Raw genomic sequence first — 20,233 nt, forward strand, 5'->3', positions numbered from 1 at the left:
CAATACAAATGAAACTAGAGAGGGGCCGTCAAAGGCGGCAGACCCACGCCTAAGTACAAAGTCGGGGTAAACATAATGTGCATTCGGTCATCTACCAGAATTCGGCCACTTAATTGCCAGTGTGCTTCATCACCAGCCAGTGAGTTCTACCAAAGATCTTACACTGAAGTGTACGATCTTTGGTTCTACAGTCACATCACACGCAAATCACATCATTACACATACGGTATTAACACTCATTCACGTACAGGAAAGTCCTTAAAGGACAAGTTCACCTTTATAAACATAAGGATTGAGAGAATGTAGCAATATTAGTAGAACACATCATTGAAAGTTTGAGGAAAATCAGACAATCCGTTCAAAAGTTATGAATTTTTAAAATTTTTGTGCAGCAATCGCTGGATGAGAAGACTACTGCAGTGTATAAATAACTTGCGTACAACAATATAAGGAAAATATAAAGAGAATTTCACAAAATTCCATCTTTTGAAAAAAGTACACATTCCCCTGACTCGTTACCGACAAATGTTATGGGCAATATTATTCCCCCTGCCTTTAGAAAGAGGCAAGTCAAGAGCTCTTTTATTATGCGAAAAAAGTGAAAATATGTTGAATTTTCTTTTACATTTTCTTTATACTGTTGTACGCATATGACTCACAAGCTGTAGTAGTCTCCTCATCCAGCGGTTCCAACACAAAAATTTTAAAAATTCATAACTTTTGCATCGATTGTCCAATTTTCCTCAAACTTTCACTGATGTGTTCTACTAATATTGTTGCATTCTCTCAATCCTTATGTTTATGAAGGTGAACTTGTCCTTTAAGTCTCCTCCAAAAATCCATCGAAAATCCCAAATTCCACCGTCAAAAGTGCAGAATCGGAACTTTTCCAAGCGCGCGCGAATTAAGTCCAGTTTTAAAGGGGAAGGCTAGTAACTGATCAGTGGGAATCAGTGGAAATGCTGGGAGATGATTGTTCCAATCCTTATGGGATTCATTCAAGAGTTCATTGTATATCTATTGTTGTGTGAAAATGATTTGCTTCAGAACGGTCTCATATTCAAGTAATGTGCAGATTAATGCCCCGTCACTGACCAGGGACGCTAACCTGGAAGCATTAAACCGCACATTACTTGAATATGAGACCATTCTGAAGCAAATCATTTTCACACAACAATAGATATACAATGAACTCTTGAATGAATCCCATAAGGATTGGAACAATCATCTCTCAGCATTTCCACTGATTCCCACTGATCAGTTACTAGCCTTCCCCTTGAAGACTAAGAGTATTGTCTACGCGACGGGTTGCCGAAAAAGCGCTAAAAATCGAGAAATACGCCGTTTTCTTGCGGGATATTTTGATTATAGCAAGCCGAGAGTGTGATGATATCAAAGGTCGTATGAGTGTACGATCTTTGATGGTATCCACAAAAGCGCAAAAGAAAAACAAAATTTACGTACCCCCTAGGCAATTACCCCTATGATTAGTGTCTACGGGAATTATTCAATGCAAGGGTTGAATGCAAATGTCTACTGCACCAGTATTCGGCCACCAACGAGCGCCGCAACGTCCCCGATGCAATTTTGCACCAACAGTGTAGAGCGCGATGCATTTTCAGCGGCCTTGCACACGCATTGACATTGAGCGCGCATATCGTGCAGTGTGACTGCGACCGAGCAAATACTCCTCCAACGAAAAAAACAATAAATGTTAATTTGAAAAATCATCAAAATACGGGCCAGTTTGTGATGACGGAGAACGAACTTTCATAAATCTAGAAGGACATAGTCCCTCAAATAGGCCTAAGCGTAAATTTCGGAATTCTTACGAACATTTGAGCAGCGAAATCGGATCGTTTGGGAGTTTACGTTTTCGTATGGTAGCGGAAAATCGCAAAGTGAGAAACGGGAAATTTTCGGAGTGGTCACTATACCATGGGGTCAAAACTTCAAGGTCACACAGAATTTGCAAGGGTCAACCGATTATCACCAAAATCTAATCGATTCTTTCCTGCCATTATCCAAACATCCCCATAACATTTTGTGCAAATCCGTTTACCCGTTCTCTTGTTATCTTGTACACAAACAAACAAACAAACAAACAAACAAACAAACAAACATACGGAACCCTTTACATAACCCCCTGCCGATTTTCATCGGCGTGGGTAACTATTTATAATCTCGCGTTCGACAGTGTAACGAAAGTGCACCCAGCAGTATGTTATTTTCCCTTTTATGTCATCAATGCAACACCCTTTACAGATACATACTTGTAGTTGACATATAGGTGATGCTTTTCATCCTGTCTGTCTCATGGGCTTTCTCTACCTAGTGTCAGTCTCGTGAGCCTATTTTGCCTACTGTTGGTCTCATGAACCTCTTTTGTAGTTCGGTCTCGTGAGCCTCATTTGCATAGTGTCAGTCTCTAGGGCATTGTTACCCACGCCGATGAAAATCGGCAGGGGGTTATGTAAAGGGTTCCGTATGTTTGTTTGTTTGTTTGTTTGTTTGTTTGTTTGTTTGTTTGTGTACAAGATAACAAGAGAACGGGTAAACGGATTTGCACGAAATGTTCAGGGGATGTTTGGATAATGGCAGGAAAGAATCGATTAGATTTTGGTGATAATCGGTTGACCCTTGCAAATTCTGTGTGACCTTGAAGTTTTGACCCCATGGTAGTGACCACTCCGAAAATTTTCCGTTTCTCACTTTGCGATTTTCCGCTACCATACGAAAACATAAACTCCCAAACGATCTGACTTCGCTGCTCAAATGTTCGTAAGAATTCCGAAATTTACGTTTAGGCCTATTTGAGGGACTATGTCCTTCTAGATTTATGAAAGTTCGTTCTCCGTCGTCACAAACTGGCCCGTATTTTGATGATTTTTCAAATTAACATTGATTTTTTTTTTCGTTGGAGGAGCATTTGCTCGGTCGCAGTCACACTGCACGATATGCGCGCTCAATGTCAATGCGTGTGCAAGGCCGCTGACAATGCATCGCGCTCTACACTGTTGGTGCAAAATTGCATCGGGGACGTTGTGGCGCTCGTTAGTGACCGAATGCTGGTGCAGTAGACATTTGCATTCAACCCTTGCATTGAATAATTCCCGTAGACACTAATCATAGGGGTAATTGCCTGGGTGGTACGTAAATTTTGTTTTTCTTTTGCGCTTTTGTGGATACCATCAAAGATCGTACACTCATACGACCTTTGATATCATCACACTCTCGGCTTGCTATAATCAAAATATCCCGCAAGAAAACGGCGTATTTCTCGATTTTTAGCGCTTTTTCGGCGACCCGTCACGTAGACAATATTCTTAAAACTGGACTTAATTCGCGTGCGCTTGGAAAAGTTCCGATTCTGCACTTTTGACGGTGGAATTTGGGATATTCGATGGATTTTTGGAGGAGACTAAAGGACTTTCCTATTGTGAATGAGTGTTACCGTATGTGAAATGATGTGACTTTGCGTGTGATGTGACTGTAGAACCAAAGATCGTACACCTCATAGTGTACGATCTTTGGTAGAACTCACTGGCTGGTGATAAAGCACACTGGCAATTAAGTGACCGAATTCTGGTAGATGACCGAATGCACATTATGTTTACCCCTACTTTGTACTTCAGGCGTGGGTCTGCCGCCTTTGACGGCCCCTCTCTAGTTTGCATAGTGACGGTCTTGTGAGCCTTTTTTGTGTAGTGTCGGTCTTGCGAGCCACTTTTGTATAGTGTCGAACTCATGGGCTATGTGACTCGTGGGCTGTAACTCATGGACCTGTTTTCAATGTCGGTGTCATGAGCCTTGTGGCTGGTGGGTGTCGGTCTCATGGGATGACCCTGATTCAATAAGTACAAATCTATAAAAATTGTAATGAACAATGTTCGTGTACCTGATGCTCCGAGGAAGACATTTGGCAACTTCATCACCTCGCTGCACTTTGCGTAGGGATCATGCAGAATTCATGGTTTGAACCACGGTGCCACATAGTGGCAGCACAGCGATGCTACATTCATGGCATGACATCATAATTTTGGTCCCCCAAACTTCACTGTCAGATCAGGTTCATTTATGAGGAAAAGGGTGTCAAAACATCTGTCCATCTTTTTTGAGTGGTTTTTGCGTTCAGAAACCTCATTATTCATATTCCCACAGTCTTCAGCTGACCAGAAATGTCTAATTCACCTTATCTTTGCATTGTAAGCATATTTTTTTCTTGATAATACCCTTATAGTCCAGGCTAGAAGGCACCCAATCTTGTTTCTTGATATATACAATGTTTTTTGATGGTTTCTTGTCAATTCGAGGGCGCTGATTCCAAATCCGATTGATGCCACTTGCATAACCTTGAGCATTTTCGGCAAAATGCAAAAATTCAAAATGGCCGCCTGATCATGATATGCTAATTTGGCCGTGATAAACACAATAATGTGCATTGTATGATAAATTATTCCACCAAACTTTGTACATTTCTGTTCCTAGAGTTACTCTATCTGCATTCGCAAGAGAATTTTCATTTCATATAGGTTCATTTAGTATTTAAAGCTCATTTTTTATTCAAAATGGCCGCCATTCCTATGCTTATGTACTCTATGAATGGCAAAACATATGCATGGAAATATAGAACAAATTTACAGTATTTCCAGTCCCGTACCTACGCTGTCATGAAGTGTTGCATGTGTAATACAAATATGATGGGTGTCACTTACAATATAGAGGGCCTTCATGTATATTTGAGCATTTAATATTCATAAACCTTACAATGTTTAACACAATTTCTTATATATTTCATTTTGTCTCAAGAACAACTACAAGTTCACTAAACGTCTCGCAAGAAATCAATATACCATCATATTCTACATGGAGGTTGAAAATAAAAATGTTATACCAACACAATATATTAAGAAGCCTGGATGCCTGGTATTTATCAAATAATGTTGAAGATGGAGGGGAAGCTAGAAAGCAAAGCTTCTAATATGCATTCCCATAAAACCATATCAACAAAGTACAGAAAAATCCTACACAGTAAGTGCAGAGATACATGGTTGCAGACAAAAACACATCGGACAGTAATGACGTAACTAAAAACCCTTTCAATGTATTTTTTTTTTTCCAGCAAGGAGTTGGGGGGGGGGGTGGGAGGGAGGAGTCCTGAGGCGAGTTTGAAATGGATCATAACCTCCATCACTTTGATATGATATAATTTAGAAGTACCGCCTTGATATTATCGAGCAAACTTGATTTTCTTCTTGAATTAAAACAACAAAAACTGGTGAAGGCATAAACGAAACTGTCCAAACGCAATACCGTGCAAACTATTCATTAAAGGACAAGTTCACCTTCATAAACATAAGGATTGAGAGAATGTAGCAATATTAGTAGAACACATCATTGACAGTTTGAGGAAAATCAGACAATCCGTTCAAAAGTTATGAATTTTTGAAGTTTTTGTGCAGTACCCGCTGGATGAGAAGACTACTGCAGTGTATGAATAACTTAGATGTCACATGCGTACAACAATATAAGGAAAATATAAAGAGAATTTCACAAAATTCCATCTTTTGAAAAAAGTACACGTTCCCCTGACTCGTTACCGATAAATGTTATGGGTAATATTATTCCCCCTGCCTTTAGAAAGAGGCAAGTCAATTGCTCTTTTATTATGTGAAAAAAGTGAAAATATGTTGAATTTTCTTTTATATTTTCTTTATACTGTTGTACGCATATGACTCACAAGCTGTAGTAGTCTCCTCATCCACCGGTTCCAACACAAAAATTTAAAAAATTCATAACTTTTGCATCGATTGTCCAATTTTCCTCAAACTTTCACTGATGTGTTCTACTAATATTGTTGCATTTTTTCAATCCTTATGTTTATGAAGGTGAACTTGTCCTTTAATCACCAACCAAGGAGCAATGTGAGATACCTCTTTCAGTTCTCTCACAGTTCCCAGGTGTTGATAATAATACACTTTGACATCATGATCTCATTCAATCTTGTCTTAAAACAAAAACTGTTATTTTTTTATATTATTTATTTTTATTATTTTATTATTTATTGTCATTAAAGAACCCATTAATTGGATGTTTGGCAGCGACATCAGCCCCAAATTTGCAGAATTCTCAGGCTACAGATGCATATATTAGTCCTGCAATTGATTTTATTGCAACCACATCTGGTGATGTTCAGCACTTTCTCAGGGGTTAGAGGACGATTATTTGCCATAGAAACAGAATGAAGACATGAAGACTTGCTTGATCATCACCCGTTGAAGACCTATGGCTTTGTTGCCAGGCCAGAGACAGTTGTAGGTAACTTGGATGGTATCAGAGATGACATCCGACCAGCGTCTGCACCAACCTGTTTTGAGATCAAAGCTTTCAAGTTACGGGAGGGAAATCTAGGCTTGTGGGATTTCAGATGCATTGATGGCAGGTTGTTCAAGGGGGCATTTCATGGAGCGTTTGGTCAGATCTTTTCTTTTTGACAAACTGTTATAAGCTACTAAAATTCTAGCATCTGATTGGCTGAGAGCAACTTTGTCAGACAAATTTGTCAGACAAAACGCTTCATGAAATGCCCCCATACTGTCGTGTTTAGAAGGTCAGGGTATGCGTTGACGTCACTGGTGACACTTGCCATCCTTTCCTTCCAGCGTGAGGGAGAGTGATCAAGTGCCAGTGAAGGAGGGTAGACTTCCTCAGCCTATGCTTGGAAGGCTTGCCACAGAGGGCTACCGTGAACATAGCATTGGTAAGATGGAAGGCATGGGTCTGATGATAATCTAATAAAGGTTGGGGCAAAGTCTCCAGAAGGAGAAGTACTCCTCTATTGTCTTCAGATGGGTCAGTACTCGGCTGATGTCATCCAAGGACTTTCTATGAGACGTAAAATCAAGATCATCTGCAAACTTCCTACGTGAAGTGAATGTTATGTCACCATGTAAAAAGAGCTCTAGTGGAGTTAGTTTACAGCCACCATTAAGGAGGCCATCATTCAGAGTCCTAACACAGCTGGTCTAGTTACCTACATGTAGAGCAATCCTGAATCTGCAAGTGCTGAAGATTAAAGACAAGCAGTGTGAAGTTGTTATAACACTGCTTTCAGAATGAGGCAGCATTCTACAGATCTCAGAGTCTCCCTTGACATCATATACGCAAACACATTCACTCCGAAAAAAAGATGGTGGTAAAATTCATCTACCATAAATAATTCATCTGGGTTAACATGAAAAACTTTTGGGCATTGTTTTCATTTCAAAGATTTGATAACAGGAAGTGAGATGGTCCCTTTTTTCCACTTTCCCCTGCCTCATGTTTCTTCTCGGATGAGGGGACTGAAAAGTTTGTATAATATCGCTTTTAGACAATGTAGAACAGGACAGGTAATTGGAAATTTCATTTTTGTTATCATTTAGGATTCAGCCTTTTAATTAAATAAATTAGAGTGAATATTATGATGTTGAACATCTCAAGGCAAGTAGGTATCAAATGTTCATAATATGTAATGATTCCCATCAATTCAAGCTTTGGTGGACTTTTCCAAATTCCTAGGGAAAAATTCAGATTGAGGTAGCAAATTTGGATGTTTGCATCAAAAAATAAAACAGTTTTTGTTACTAACAACCTTCTGATTTATAATCAGCACAAAAATTGATAAACAGTGTACCTCAGTGACAGAAATAAAAGAAAATTTGTTTACTTCCATGTACACTTTGCCGTTCATATTGTGCAAGGGTATATGAGTGGGATCCATTTTGAAGTTTTGGATAAAGAAGAATATAATAAGCCTAAAAACAATAGATTTTCTGTTTGTTTGCTTGTTTGTTTGCTTGTTTTGCTAGTGGCACTCATCACACTTGCATTGCACATGCAAAACTTGATAAAATCATAGGTATGTGACTGAAAATTCGTCTTCTATTTCTATGCATATTTTTTGCCATTCATATAGTACATGAGTATAGGAGTGGCGGCCATTTTGAATTGAAAATAAGCTTGAAATATTAAATGTACCTCTTCAAATGAAAAATTTTGTGCATGTGCAAGTAGAATTACTCAAGGAACAAACATTTTTAAAAACTTTGATGGAATAATTGGTCATAAAATCGACATAACTGGGATTATAATGGCCAAATTAGCATATCTGGTGGCCATTTTGGATTTTTGCATTTTGCCAAAAATGCTCAAGGTTACGCGAGTGGCATCAATTGGATTTGGAATCAGCACCCTCGAATTGACAAGAAACCATAAAAAAACATTGTGAAAAACAAGGTTATGTGCACTTTCTATGGAGCCTAGCCTGGACTATTATGGTGAACTTGTCCTTTGAACTATTGATATCTCTGCAAAGGGTTTAGAGTTTTTTTATGGATCTTGTTTATCAATCAATTTAAGCAGAGAAATAGGAAATAATGTCATGTCAGTATCAGAGAATAAGTCACTCCCAACTTTTTTGGCTCCTTTTATTTTAGCAAGTCTCGCACGCTGTGAATCCCAAGACATCATTTTCTAAATTGGACTTTGTTTCAAGTTTTGATATTAAGATATATTTTATGTGTTTGGAATATTTGCCAGGGACTGAGTATCCTCTGTCACTGCTTACAGAGAGAAGTCTTCTGCACCTAACGTATGATCATGGAGAGAGTGATACTCATCAGGCAGGTACGATATCTGCATTCAGTCACATGCTTGAGGCAGTCAAGTTTGGCAAGGAAGGTGAGTGATAATTGCTCCTTTGTAGTAGAGTGCAATGTCCTGGGTGTCTCAACTAAAGGAAGCAAAGTGTGTTTAATGCTGTGAATTAAATGGATGGTTCACAGATTTTAATAGAATTTAAGAATTCCTGTGTATAACTGAATTCTCAGCTTATACTTTTTTATGCCTCTGCCACAACGTGTCACCAGAGGCATTATGTTTTCGGGTTGTCCGTCCCTCCGTCCTTCCGCCTGTAATCAATTTTGTGGACAGCGTAACTAAAAAAACATTTCGGGTATCCTAATGAAACTTGATAGGGCCTATCTATATGTACATGAATGAGTGGGCGAAGTTGTGCCTACTTTTGAGTGCACATGCTCGCCAGAGGCATTATGTTTTCGGGTTGTCCGTCCCTCCGTCCTTCCGCCTGTAATCAATTTTGTGGACAGCGTAACTAAAAAAACATTTCGGGTATCCTAATGAAACTTGATAGGGCCTATCTATATGTACACGAATGAGTGGGCGAAGTTGTGCCTACTTTTGAGTGCACATGCTCAAGGTCAAAAGCTCAAAATTTTACTGTATCCCCCATATCTATGCAATGCCGAAGGTATTTTTTTTGTATGCCTCCGCCACGAAGTGGTGCCGGAGGCATGTATGTTTTCGGGTTGTCCGTCCGTAATGAATTTTGTGGACAGCGTAACTGAAAAACATTTGGAGATATCCTAATGAATCTTGGCATGTATGTGTATTAAGGGGTGAAGTTGTGCCTATCAACTTTTGGGTGCACATGCTCAAGGTCAAAGGTCAAATACGTAAAATTTCACTATTTCCACCATATCTATGCAATGCCTAAAGATATTTTGTTGAAACTTAGTGTATACATGTATTACCCAATTAAGATTCTCTGGTGAAAGTTTGGGGTCATGAGGTCAAAGGTCAGAGGTCAAAAGGTCAAGTAAAAATATTAAAACTTTTTTTTCCGTACCTTGGAAATTGTTCAAGGTATCTTCATGGAACACATGTACTGACTGGCAGTGATTATCTAGAGAATTTAGGGTTCATGGGGTCAAAGGTCAGGGGTCAAAGGTCAAGGGCAACACTTCAAAATTTTACTATTTCCCTCATATTAATGCAATGCCGGCAGGATTATTTTTTTTTTTACTCTTGGTGTATGCATGTGTAACCTAATAGAGATTCTCTGGAAACTTTCTTCTCTTTTTTTTTTTGCCTCAAAGGTCAAAAGGTCAAAGATCAAGGGAAAGTGCTGAACTAATTTTTTCCTCCATTTCTCTTGAAACTTACTACATATTTATGCATGTTCTGCCTGACAGTGATTATCCGCTGAATTTAGGGTCAAAGGCCAGATGAAAATGTTAACAATGTACTTTTCAATACAGAAATTGCACTTTTTCTCCATACCTTGAAAATTACTCGATGCATAAACTAATGAATGGGTCAAAGTCAAGTTAAAGTCCTTAAATCCCCAAATACATGCTTTCCTATTCATCCAATTAAACCTAGGTCAAGGAAGGTGAACATTCAACACATTCGTGACAAACTTATCATTTTGATATTTTGCCAATTTTGTGAAAATTTCCCCTTACCTCAACTACGGAATACTGGCATGGGGTAACACGACCCAGTCTTTGCTAGACTCGCTCTTTCTCTTACAAAAGCACGCTATTAGAATAATTAATAAGACTGGGTATCTATCTCATACAGATGAATTTTTCCTTAAGAACAAAATTTTGAAATTGTCAGATTTGTTTTATTACAATTTAGGGATATTCATGTACAAATTATCCAAAAATGATCTTCCTGATATTTTTTTGCATATGTTTAAAAGAAATTACTCTATTCATAACTATCCCACCCGCCAACGTGACGATTATCACCTACCACGTACCCGAACCATTTTTGCGAAAAAAACAATTATGTATGCAGGGCCGAAGTACTGGAACGATCTCCCCATAGAACTCGCAGGTTGTTTGTCTTAATTTGTCGACCTTCAAATACAAATTAAGACATAATTTATTGAATAATTACATTGCGCAAGTCCATTGAAATTTCCTTCTTTCTTGTTTATGTGCCTTTACCTGCTGTGTTGGTTGTTGTTATTCAAATCAGCTAAGCCTCTCTGTTTGCGCTCTTAAATTCCTTCACACCAGTACCCCTTTTGATACCCTAAGACTTCGGAACACGTGAACAGCTGGCTTGTTGTATTCCCCTTAGTGCTATACTGGCTGGTAATTCTAATTCTAATTAATTCCAAATTTTCTTTGAATGTTAGTTCTTGTATGTTCACTCTTTAGGTTTCCCGTATCTCCTCCGAGGACTCGCATGTCGAGTTGTTCTCTTTTCACCGTTATTCAAATCATACTACTACACTATTGTCAACATTGTTAAATCAACTGTTCTTACATCTGCAGTATGTGGTTGTCTGTATATCACTATTAATGTATTGAGAAGATTCTGTTAGTGCACCAGGTATTTTTGCCTTTCATTTTTGTTTCTCTTTATTTTGGTCCTACGTTGCATCCGTGCTCCTCATATTTACACTCTGTTCAGAATTTGGGACCTACGCTTAACAAGCTCGCTTTTAAGTAGGTTCCGTCATATTTCTTTAGCGTTATACATAGAACCAAACGTACGATGATTGACCACTATATGTTTTATATTCTTACATTAATTTACTGTACATCCAAGCCGGATATTATGATTCACTATGTTTTTATTATATTTGCTGTACATTCCTTCATTGAGAAGTATGAAAATAAATTGAAATTGAAATTGAAATTGAAAAAATGTAATTACACATTGTCCATATGTACTATAGACCTATTACGAGAATCATGCATTATGGCGGAGGCATAACAGTCGCCTTAGCGACATTTCTAGTTTAAAGGGATGGTACAGTATTGGTGGAGATGAGAATTGGGCTTTTAACTTTTTGTGAGATACCAAGAAAACACTTATGATATAGTACAGAGCATACCAATTTAAGAGGAATTCAAAGTTTATTTGATGAAAATTGGGTTGGCAATGACTGAAACATCCAAAAACAAAGTAAAACAAAGCGATCGTCATAAAGTGTGGGTCCCACACTTTATTAGAATCGCTTTTTTTTGGATGTCTCAGCCATTTCAAAACCAATTTTCATCAAATAAATGTTAAATTCCTCATAGAATTACATGCTCTTTCATATTTCATAAGAGGTTTCTCATTATCTCATGAAAAAATGTTAGAAACCTGAAATTAGGTCTCAACCAAAACTATACGACCCCTTTAACTTAGTGTATACATGTACTACCAAATAAAGATTCTCCAGAGAGAGTTTTTGGTCATGAGGTCAAAGGTCAGGTGAAAATTTTAAAACTTTACTTTTTTTCCTCCATATTTTGCAAAATTATGGTGTAAGGTATCTTCATGGAACTTAGTACATATGCATGTACTGATTCGCAGTGATTATTTAGGGAATTATGGGGTCATGGGTCAAAGGTCATGGTTCAAAGGTCAAGATCAACTCCTTAAAATTTTCACTATTTCCCTCATAAATGTTTATACAATACCTGCAGGATTTTTCTCGACACTTTATACATATAACATGCACTACCCAATAGAGATTGTCAAAAGGTGAAAGGTCAAGTGAAAGTGCTAAATTTTACTTCTTCCTCCATATCTTGAAAATGACTCAAGGTATCATTATGAATGCATGTTCTGTCTAACAGTGATCCTCTTGGGAATTTTAGGGTCATGGAGTCAAAGGTCAAGGGTCAAAGGCTGGGTAAAAATGCAAAAATTTTGCTATTTAATACTGAAATTATACTTTTTCTCCATACCTTGAAAATTGCTCAATGCATAAACTTATGAAAAGGTCATAAATCGAGTAGAAATCCTCAAATCCCCAAATACCTGCACTCTTAGACTGTATAGCCATTCATCCAATAAAACCTACGATGTAGTTCGAGGAAAGTGAACATTCAACACATTTGTGACAAACCTGTTATTTTAATATTTTGCCAGTTATGTGAAACTGTCATCACACATTGTACTATGGACCTATTGGGAGAACCCTGCATTATGGCGGAGGCATACCAGTCGCCATTGCGTCATTTTTAGTTTAATCTGCTTTGCTTTAAGAGGTCAAAATGGGAATGAACGAAGATAAAATTTAATGAAGTATGCGTGGATTGTAACAGTCAACCCAATTTGATGCCGATCAGATGCTGATCTAAGATGATTAGCGGTGTCTGACCAATCACTGATCATAGGAAAAAATCAGATGTATCAGCAACCAAGGTCTAAAACATCACCAAGCAAAAAAAAACAAAACAAAAAACTCACAAAGCCAAAAAAAAAGGAGACCCAATGAGAAAATGCTCTTGTGCACAATGCACCACTTATGCACAAACTATGTTTGGCAATCACTCTCACTCAAAGCTAAAGCCCCTGTTCCACTATGCCGTTCTCGCTACGATTATTTTCTCAGGTCGCGAAGGATCGGGTAAAACCTGAGCCGATCTGGACACAGTACGATGTTAGAACGCTCTAAGTACGCCGCAGTTACGACTACCAAGTGCTTGCTACGCTCTTACTACGATGATCGGGAATGAGATGTTACGATCTCTGCCGCTGCCGGTGCGCTTTGGAACGATGTAGCTATGCTGTCAGTGCGATGTTGCCGATGTTATCCGATTGATGCATGCTGTATCTACGCTCTGAATGATCTATACGATCTTATCACGCTGTTACCCCGTTCAGAGGGCTGAAAAGTGCCCGATGTGCCCCGATGTACCCCGATTCGACTGTCGATCTGCAGTCAGTCAACTTATTAGCATGCAGAACCGAAGAAATATACTGTGGACCTCGAAGAGGCTCCTCAACTCACGGTTCTTTTGCAGCAATGCATTATTACAAACAAAGACGTGCTGATTTTTCCAAGGCTCTTTCTTAATGTCCTTGCTTTTATAGTCCGTCTTCCTCCAGTTGTAGATGATTTCATATTCTTCAAAATTCTGCTATGTCCTCTTCCTCCTCTGTCAGCATTTCGTGCAGTCTCTCTTTCTTCCCTTTTGGGTAGCTGCTTTGCTGCTTTCTTCTCTTCTTTTTCTTCATCTCTTCTTTTTCGTCGAAAATTACAGCTAAAATTACTTCCCGTTCTTGTGCCGATGTTACTACGCTCAGAAAGACCTTGTTACGCTCATCCCGCTGCGTTTACGCCGTCACTACGCTCTCCCCGCTGCATATATGCTGTCACTACGCTCTCCCCGCTTGCCGTACAATTAAAAATAGGTCAATTTTGATCAGGGAGATCGGGAAGAAATTTTGAACCGGTTCAAAATTTCTTCCCGATCTGAAAAAATGCCCACTCCAACCCCGACCTCCACACGCTGCTGCTACGATGCTTCCGATCCCCGTATGCTTTTGCCGCTCTCTTCCGATCTGCTAGATCAGGACAGATCGGGGTGCAGATCGTGATAGTGGAACGGGGGCTTAAATTTCAAGTCCAATCCATTGAGTTCTGTAGTATTGTGCTACCTTATTTCACTCCCCTGTGTGTACACAACACCATCTTCTCCTAATAGATCTTTTAGATCAAATTGTTGGACCGCGTGGTGCCATGCGCTTGTGTGAGCTTCATCACACTTCCCTGCAAAAGGAAAAAAAGGAAATGTGATTCCTCCAACCCAACTCTTTCTGTGACCTTGTCCTAAAATGGGGTCAAACTGAACAGACAGCAGTCACATGTAAATCAAATTGTGGAAAAATAGCATGGTTGTATTAAAATCAAGGAAAGTGTGCGAAGAGTTTATCTATTGCAATTTATTTGTCAATCCATTGCTTTCATTTTGTTGAGTAAACAGGTCTGCTGCAAGTGTTTTGTTTTTTTGTTCATTAATCTAAAAATAGAAAAGGGTTTGTTAATCCTAACACATGTAGCCTTATTTTCTGAAGGTTTGTAAACTGCAAATGAAATGAAGTTCATCATGCTGAAAGTTCCTTAATCTGAATAGGAGACAAGGTTCGTTATTCCAAAGGTTTTTACGAATCATGTGAAACTGTTGTCTGATACTGTCAAGATGTACTACAGAACTATGGGAGAATGATACAATATTGTGGAGACATATTAGACGCCATAGCAACATTTCTTGTTAAGTTTTTAGCTCACGTGAGCCAAAGGCTTGAATGAACTATTGTGATCGCTCTTCGTTCGGCATGCGACGTGCATCATCCATTTTTACCTAAACTTGGCAGGTAGCATCCAGAGGGGAATGTGATCTCAATTTGTTCAGATTGGCACCATGCCCTACCTAGGGGGCCCCAGGGGGCCGAAACCTCCAAAATTAAGGAATCTTAACCCGTTGAGGACGGACTGATTTTGCTACAACACGTATTTCCCATAGACACCGTCCTGCCCGAGTATACTCGGAACTCCGTCCTCAATGGGTTAAAAAATCTTCTTCTCTAGAACAAGAAGTGATGGAGCTAAATTGATACTATGAGTTAGTACATTGATGACTGTAGTCTTAGTTAATACTATGAGTTAATGTATCAATGACTTTTGTTTCAAGTTTGTTCATGGCGGAATCAGGGGTGTTCCCATTGGGACCCAGGGGAGAGGGGTGGGATGGGTCCAGATGGGGACTTAAATTGTGCCTGTTCATATTCTTCTTGAAAACCCCTCTATGAATTTTCACCAAACTTAGCAGGTAGCATTTCTAGGGGGTTTGGATCTCAGTTTGTTCAACTGGGTGCCATGCTCCCCTTTGGGGCCCCTATAGGGGACCCAATCCTCCCTCACCCCCCCCCCCCCCCCAATTAAGGAATATTAACAAATCTTCTCTAGAAATAGAAGTGATGAGTGAAGTTTAATAATACCATGAGTTTGTACATTGATGACTGTAGTTCCAAGTTTGTGAATGTCAGATCCAGGGGTGCCCCCCCCCCCTTGGAGTCATGGGGGGGGGGGGGGGGTGGGCGATCCAAATGCGGGCTTAAATTGTACACTTTCATCTTCTTTTTGAATGCATGGGAGGTAAAGTTGCGATACTCAGGTAAGCGCGAGACCCTGGGTCTCTTGCTTAGCATTTGTAGTGGCCACTAAATGTATACCTGATATATCTTTTTTGGCTTTCCTATAATTTAAAACAAAAGAAAAACACCCAAGCCAATGTTCTCGGATCCAGCAACTTCATTCCAAGTGGGTCTAGATAGGCATTCAGTTGCACAACCTCCAATACTATGTGTCCCCTCCTACCATCTCCCTCTGTCTCAGAAAGAGTTTCTCCATCTTCCTGCAAGTCAAGGGCTGGTACAGATCCCCCCTCCCCATCTGATTGGCTTCACAAGCTCTATGTGTGATTTAATTATTGAAAAGTACTTGGGCCTTCCCAAAATTGACAAATCTCTGTGCGATTAAAAAACAAGATGGACTAGTCAAAAATTTCTGTAGGCTAGTCAAAAATTATGCGGACTAGCCAGAATTGAATCTAACTAGTCATCCTGGCTAGTTAAGAAAAAAAAAGTTAGGCATGACCCCTGGATTTAAATGTAAATTGAAAGAGTGTACAAAAACAAAAATGACTTTAAGTAGACTAGACAATTAACCAATTCTTTCAATCAGTTAATATCTTTGTCCAAATACATGTAAGTCTTGAACACTAGTGACATGTAATGTGTATGCATGATCAGCTTACCTTGTCGACATGGAATCTCGCTGTTATTTGCAAAAACGTATACATGTGTATAACTAGAATAGGCACATATCTATAACTGCTCTTGCAGAGCAGAACTTACGGATGTTCCTCAGTTAAAGTGAAGTCCATGTCATTTTCTTCAAACTCTCCAAACCATAACTTTGACTCATCGAAAACCCAAATATGCTAATAAAACCACAGGTTCGTGGGCTTCTTTTTCTTCTACGGGACTTTGACGCATATGACATTCTGCAGTCCAGTACCAAAATGATAGCGTTACTGGATCAAGTCCATGATAGGCAACAAAATCTGCAATGGCAAATTCAAATCCCCATAATTCTTTCAAAATCCGTTTTATTTTCTCCAAATTTGCAAGAATTGTAGAGAAAGGTACCCAAAATGAGGAAAAAGTTTTAAAGTTGGGGTTTACACTCTCATTCTTGAGCAAGCTGCGCCCTCACTCGGCAGAAACCACCAAAATCTCTCAAATCCTTGTCGGGAACATTTTCTGTTTGGTAGGTCTAAAGGAGAAGGTTAAAAAAACTTATGCTGTACAATCAAAACTCATGTTTTGAATTTGAAAGTTTTGAACTCATGGGCGGTGAGTTGGCTCAGTCAGTAGTGCATCTGCCTCACAATCATGCGGCCCGGGTTCGAACCCGAGTCTGGACTGAGCAATGTTGTGTGTAAGCATACCGTCCCTTCTAGCAAGAGGCAAAACACTCTGTCCCAAGGATAGGACATAGAATGGAGGTCCCGTGTATGAGAGAGTAACAACTCATGCACGTAAAAGATCCCGCTTCATTTATTCATCGCAAAGAGCAGGGTGTCTAACGCGGTGAAGTGGTCCCACCTCACATCCAACTGGACCCCATGGAAGACCAGCGTTAACGTAGCTGAATATGGGCTATCCAGCCATCTTCTCAGATGGAAATGAACAATCAAACAAACAAAATGTGATTTTTATGAAACTTGACAAGATTGTAGATGGAGGGCTACTTAATGCAGATAAGTTGGTAAAATGAGTGGTTCGTGTGCTCGTCTCTGTGCTAGCAGCGCTCCCATGCTGCGGAAATCATTGTAAGACCTCAAGATTTGGTCATAAACCTATCCAGGGATGGCTTGATCGGGTGGGTTCAAGAATCTCATGCTGGACATTCAAAATCCATGTAATTTTCATGAAACTTGACAAAATTGTAGAAGAAGGTTACTTATTGCAGAAACACAATAAAAATGGGTGGTTCGTATGCTCATTTTTGTGCTGGCCAGAAGTAGTAGAGCTAAGTTAATACTATGAGTTAGTACATTGATGACTGTAGTTCAAGTTTGTTCATGGCGGAATCATGAGTGCCCCCCTTGGGACCCAGGGGAGGGGGATGGGAAGGAGTCCTAATGGGGCCTAAATTATACATTTTCATCTTCTTCTTGAGAACCCCATGACTGATTCTCACCAAACTTGACAGGTAGTATCCCTAGAGGGTTAGGATCTCAATTTCTTCAAATGGACACCATGCCCTACCCAGGGGGGCCCCAGGGGGCCTAAACCCCCAAATTAAGAAATCTTTTAAAAATCTTCTTCTCTAGAATCAGAAGTGGTAGAGCTATCAAAGTTAATACTATGAGTTAGTACATTGATGACTGTAGTTTCAAGTTTGTTCATGGCAGAATCAGGGGTGCCCCCCCCCCCCCTCGGGACCCAGGGGAGGGGGTGGGAAGGGGTCCTAATGGGGCCTAAATGGTACATTTTCATCTTCTTCTTGAGAACCACATGACTGATTTTCACCAAACTTGGCAGGTAGTATCCCTAGGGGGTTAGGATCTCAATTTATTCAAATGGGCACCATGCCCCACCCATGGGGCCCCAGGGAGACCCCAATCCCCAAAATTAAGGAATATTAAAATATTGGGGCCCCTATAGTTTATTTTCCTCTTCTACTTGAGAATGCCTGGCAAATTTTGGTAGAGCTGTGAATGGTCAAATTTTGGTAGAGCTGTGAATAATTTAGATTAGTGACTGCGTGAAAGGTGAACTTGCGGTACTCAGGTGAGCGCAAGAAACCCCGGGTCTCTTTTTACACAAAATTTGGTAATCAAAATTATATCTGAACAGTAAAAGTGCTAAATACATGTCTGGTAATAGCTTTCGTGCCCTTGTGTTTTGTAACCAAAAATAAAAAAATATTAATGACAGGTTTAGATATAACTTATATTTTCACAAAGATACTCAGATAGTTTTTAGCTGTTAAACTGAAAGATTAAAAAGTGTGCAATATGTTTTGTATTTTTGTTGTTGTTTTTTTAATACCTAGTCTAGTAGACTAATATAGTGCCCGACTTGATCATGTTGACAAACAGATAATGAACTGCATGTCACAAAACAGATATACGGAATGAAAATGGAAACAGCTCAGTTCCACTTCCAAGCTTCAATTCCATCGATCAGTGCTGTGCTGCCATTACCATGTAATATGCGGCTCAGACCGCTGAACTGTGCGTAGTGGGTAATACGTATAGTTGGCACGCGGGCCGAGCGAGGCCACCCAGCGCGGCTGCGGTGGGAAGCTGTCGGATGTCCATACATACGCACTACACTCTAGCTCAATCTACTAGTATCTCAGCTCAGCTCATCACTGACCAACCTGTGCAGCAAGGATGGGCACAAACATACGGCCAAAAAAAAAAAAGTTGTATTGGCGTAACATGAGATTTTCAAAAAGGGTCGGTCGGGCGGATTTTTTTTTTTTTTTTTTTTTTTTGCTACCTGCATTTTACGTGTAAAACTCGTGCTCAGCTCAGTAAACAGTTACAACTGCTGTACCGAATGTGCTGTGTTCATCTATTCTACAAATCATTTATGAGGCCGATATTACTGGAATTATACCCCTTCACAGAATTTAAAGATGTTGAAATCCCTATCCTGAATGTTTTCACTTCATATTTTACTATTTTGACTTAGATAAGATAGATGCAAATTGACCCATATGTACGATCTTTTCATCCAACACGGCGATCTCTATTACAGTCTCACATATACAGATTCGTGTAAGTTCTCCACACAAGAAACCTATGGCAAAACTGTGCACAATACATTGCAGTCTGAATGCTAAGTACATGTATACACTGAATAAATCTTGTTAGAGTACACGTCCGTGTTGGAAACAGATGACGTACTGGTCAAGCGAGGCTTATGCCATGCGCTAGATCTCTCCCTCGTACATCTGATATCCTCAGAGCCGTTTCCACTTCCAATGCGATCGTGATCGCAATCAACAAGATATTTGATATCGATAGCAAAAAAAAATAATAAAAAAACATGGGGTCGGCGGAATTTTTAGGGTCGGGCGGGTTACGCAAATACAACAATTTTTTTTTTCCAAACTGAGGAACATCCTTAAAATGTGCAGAGCACAAGTGCCAAATTGGTATAGAGATATGATCGGATTTATTGATGTACTGTCAGTTTCAGGGGCTATCATGGTGAACTATGGCTGTTTTTTGTGTTATCTAGCTGTACATGTACATAGATTTGATTTCCTGGGTCAATATTGGTGCACTTTAAACACTGCCTTCCTTAGTGCTTGGCTGATAAGTCATTTGGTCATTATGTCAACAAGCCTTGTGAAAGGACATGCATATAGTGTCAAGAAGTTGTTAAGTCAGCTTTGCTTGACATTTTCATTACCAAGGTGTGATCTTACTGATTATATAGATTCCATGTTTTGACAGTTATTAATCATTGCTTAAAATGTGTCCTTAATTGTCTGGGTTTGAATAATGTTTCTTGATATCTGTGAAAGTAATGGGCTAAAAGTTGGGGATTATTTATTTTCCCA

General features: G+C 39.5%; 1 protein-coding gene across 1 annotated transcript in view; it reads left to right on the forward strand.

Annotated features, from left to right (window-relative positions):
• The window catches only part of LOC139712916 (uncharacterized), a 183,747-nt gene that overhangs the window by 89,980 nt on the left and 73,534 nt on the right, over window positions 1-20,233 (forward strand). Inside the window, exon 4 of the mRNA XM_071624697.1 lies at window positions 8,581-8,721. Coding sequence (XP_071480798.1) covers window positions 8,581-8,721 — 141 coding nt within the window. The remainder of the gene's footprint in view (window positions 1-8,580; window positions 8,722-20,233) is intronic.

The sequence above is a fragment of the Diadema antillarum genome, unplaced genomic scaffold (genome assembly GCF_040938485.1).
Source record: "Diadema antillarum isolate AM-2024a unplaced genomic scaffold, OU_Dant_1.0 seq00001875_RagTag, whole genome shotgun sequence".
Classification (NCBI taxonomy): Eukaryota; Metazoa; Echinodermata; class Echinoidea; order Diadematoida; family Diadematidae; genus Diadema; species Diadema antillarum.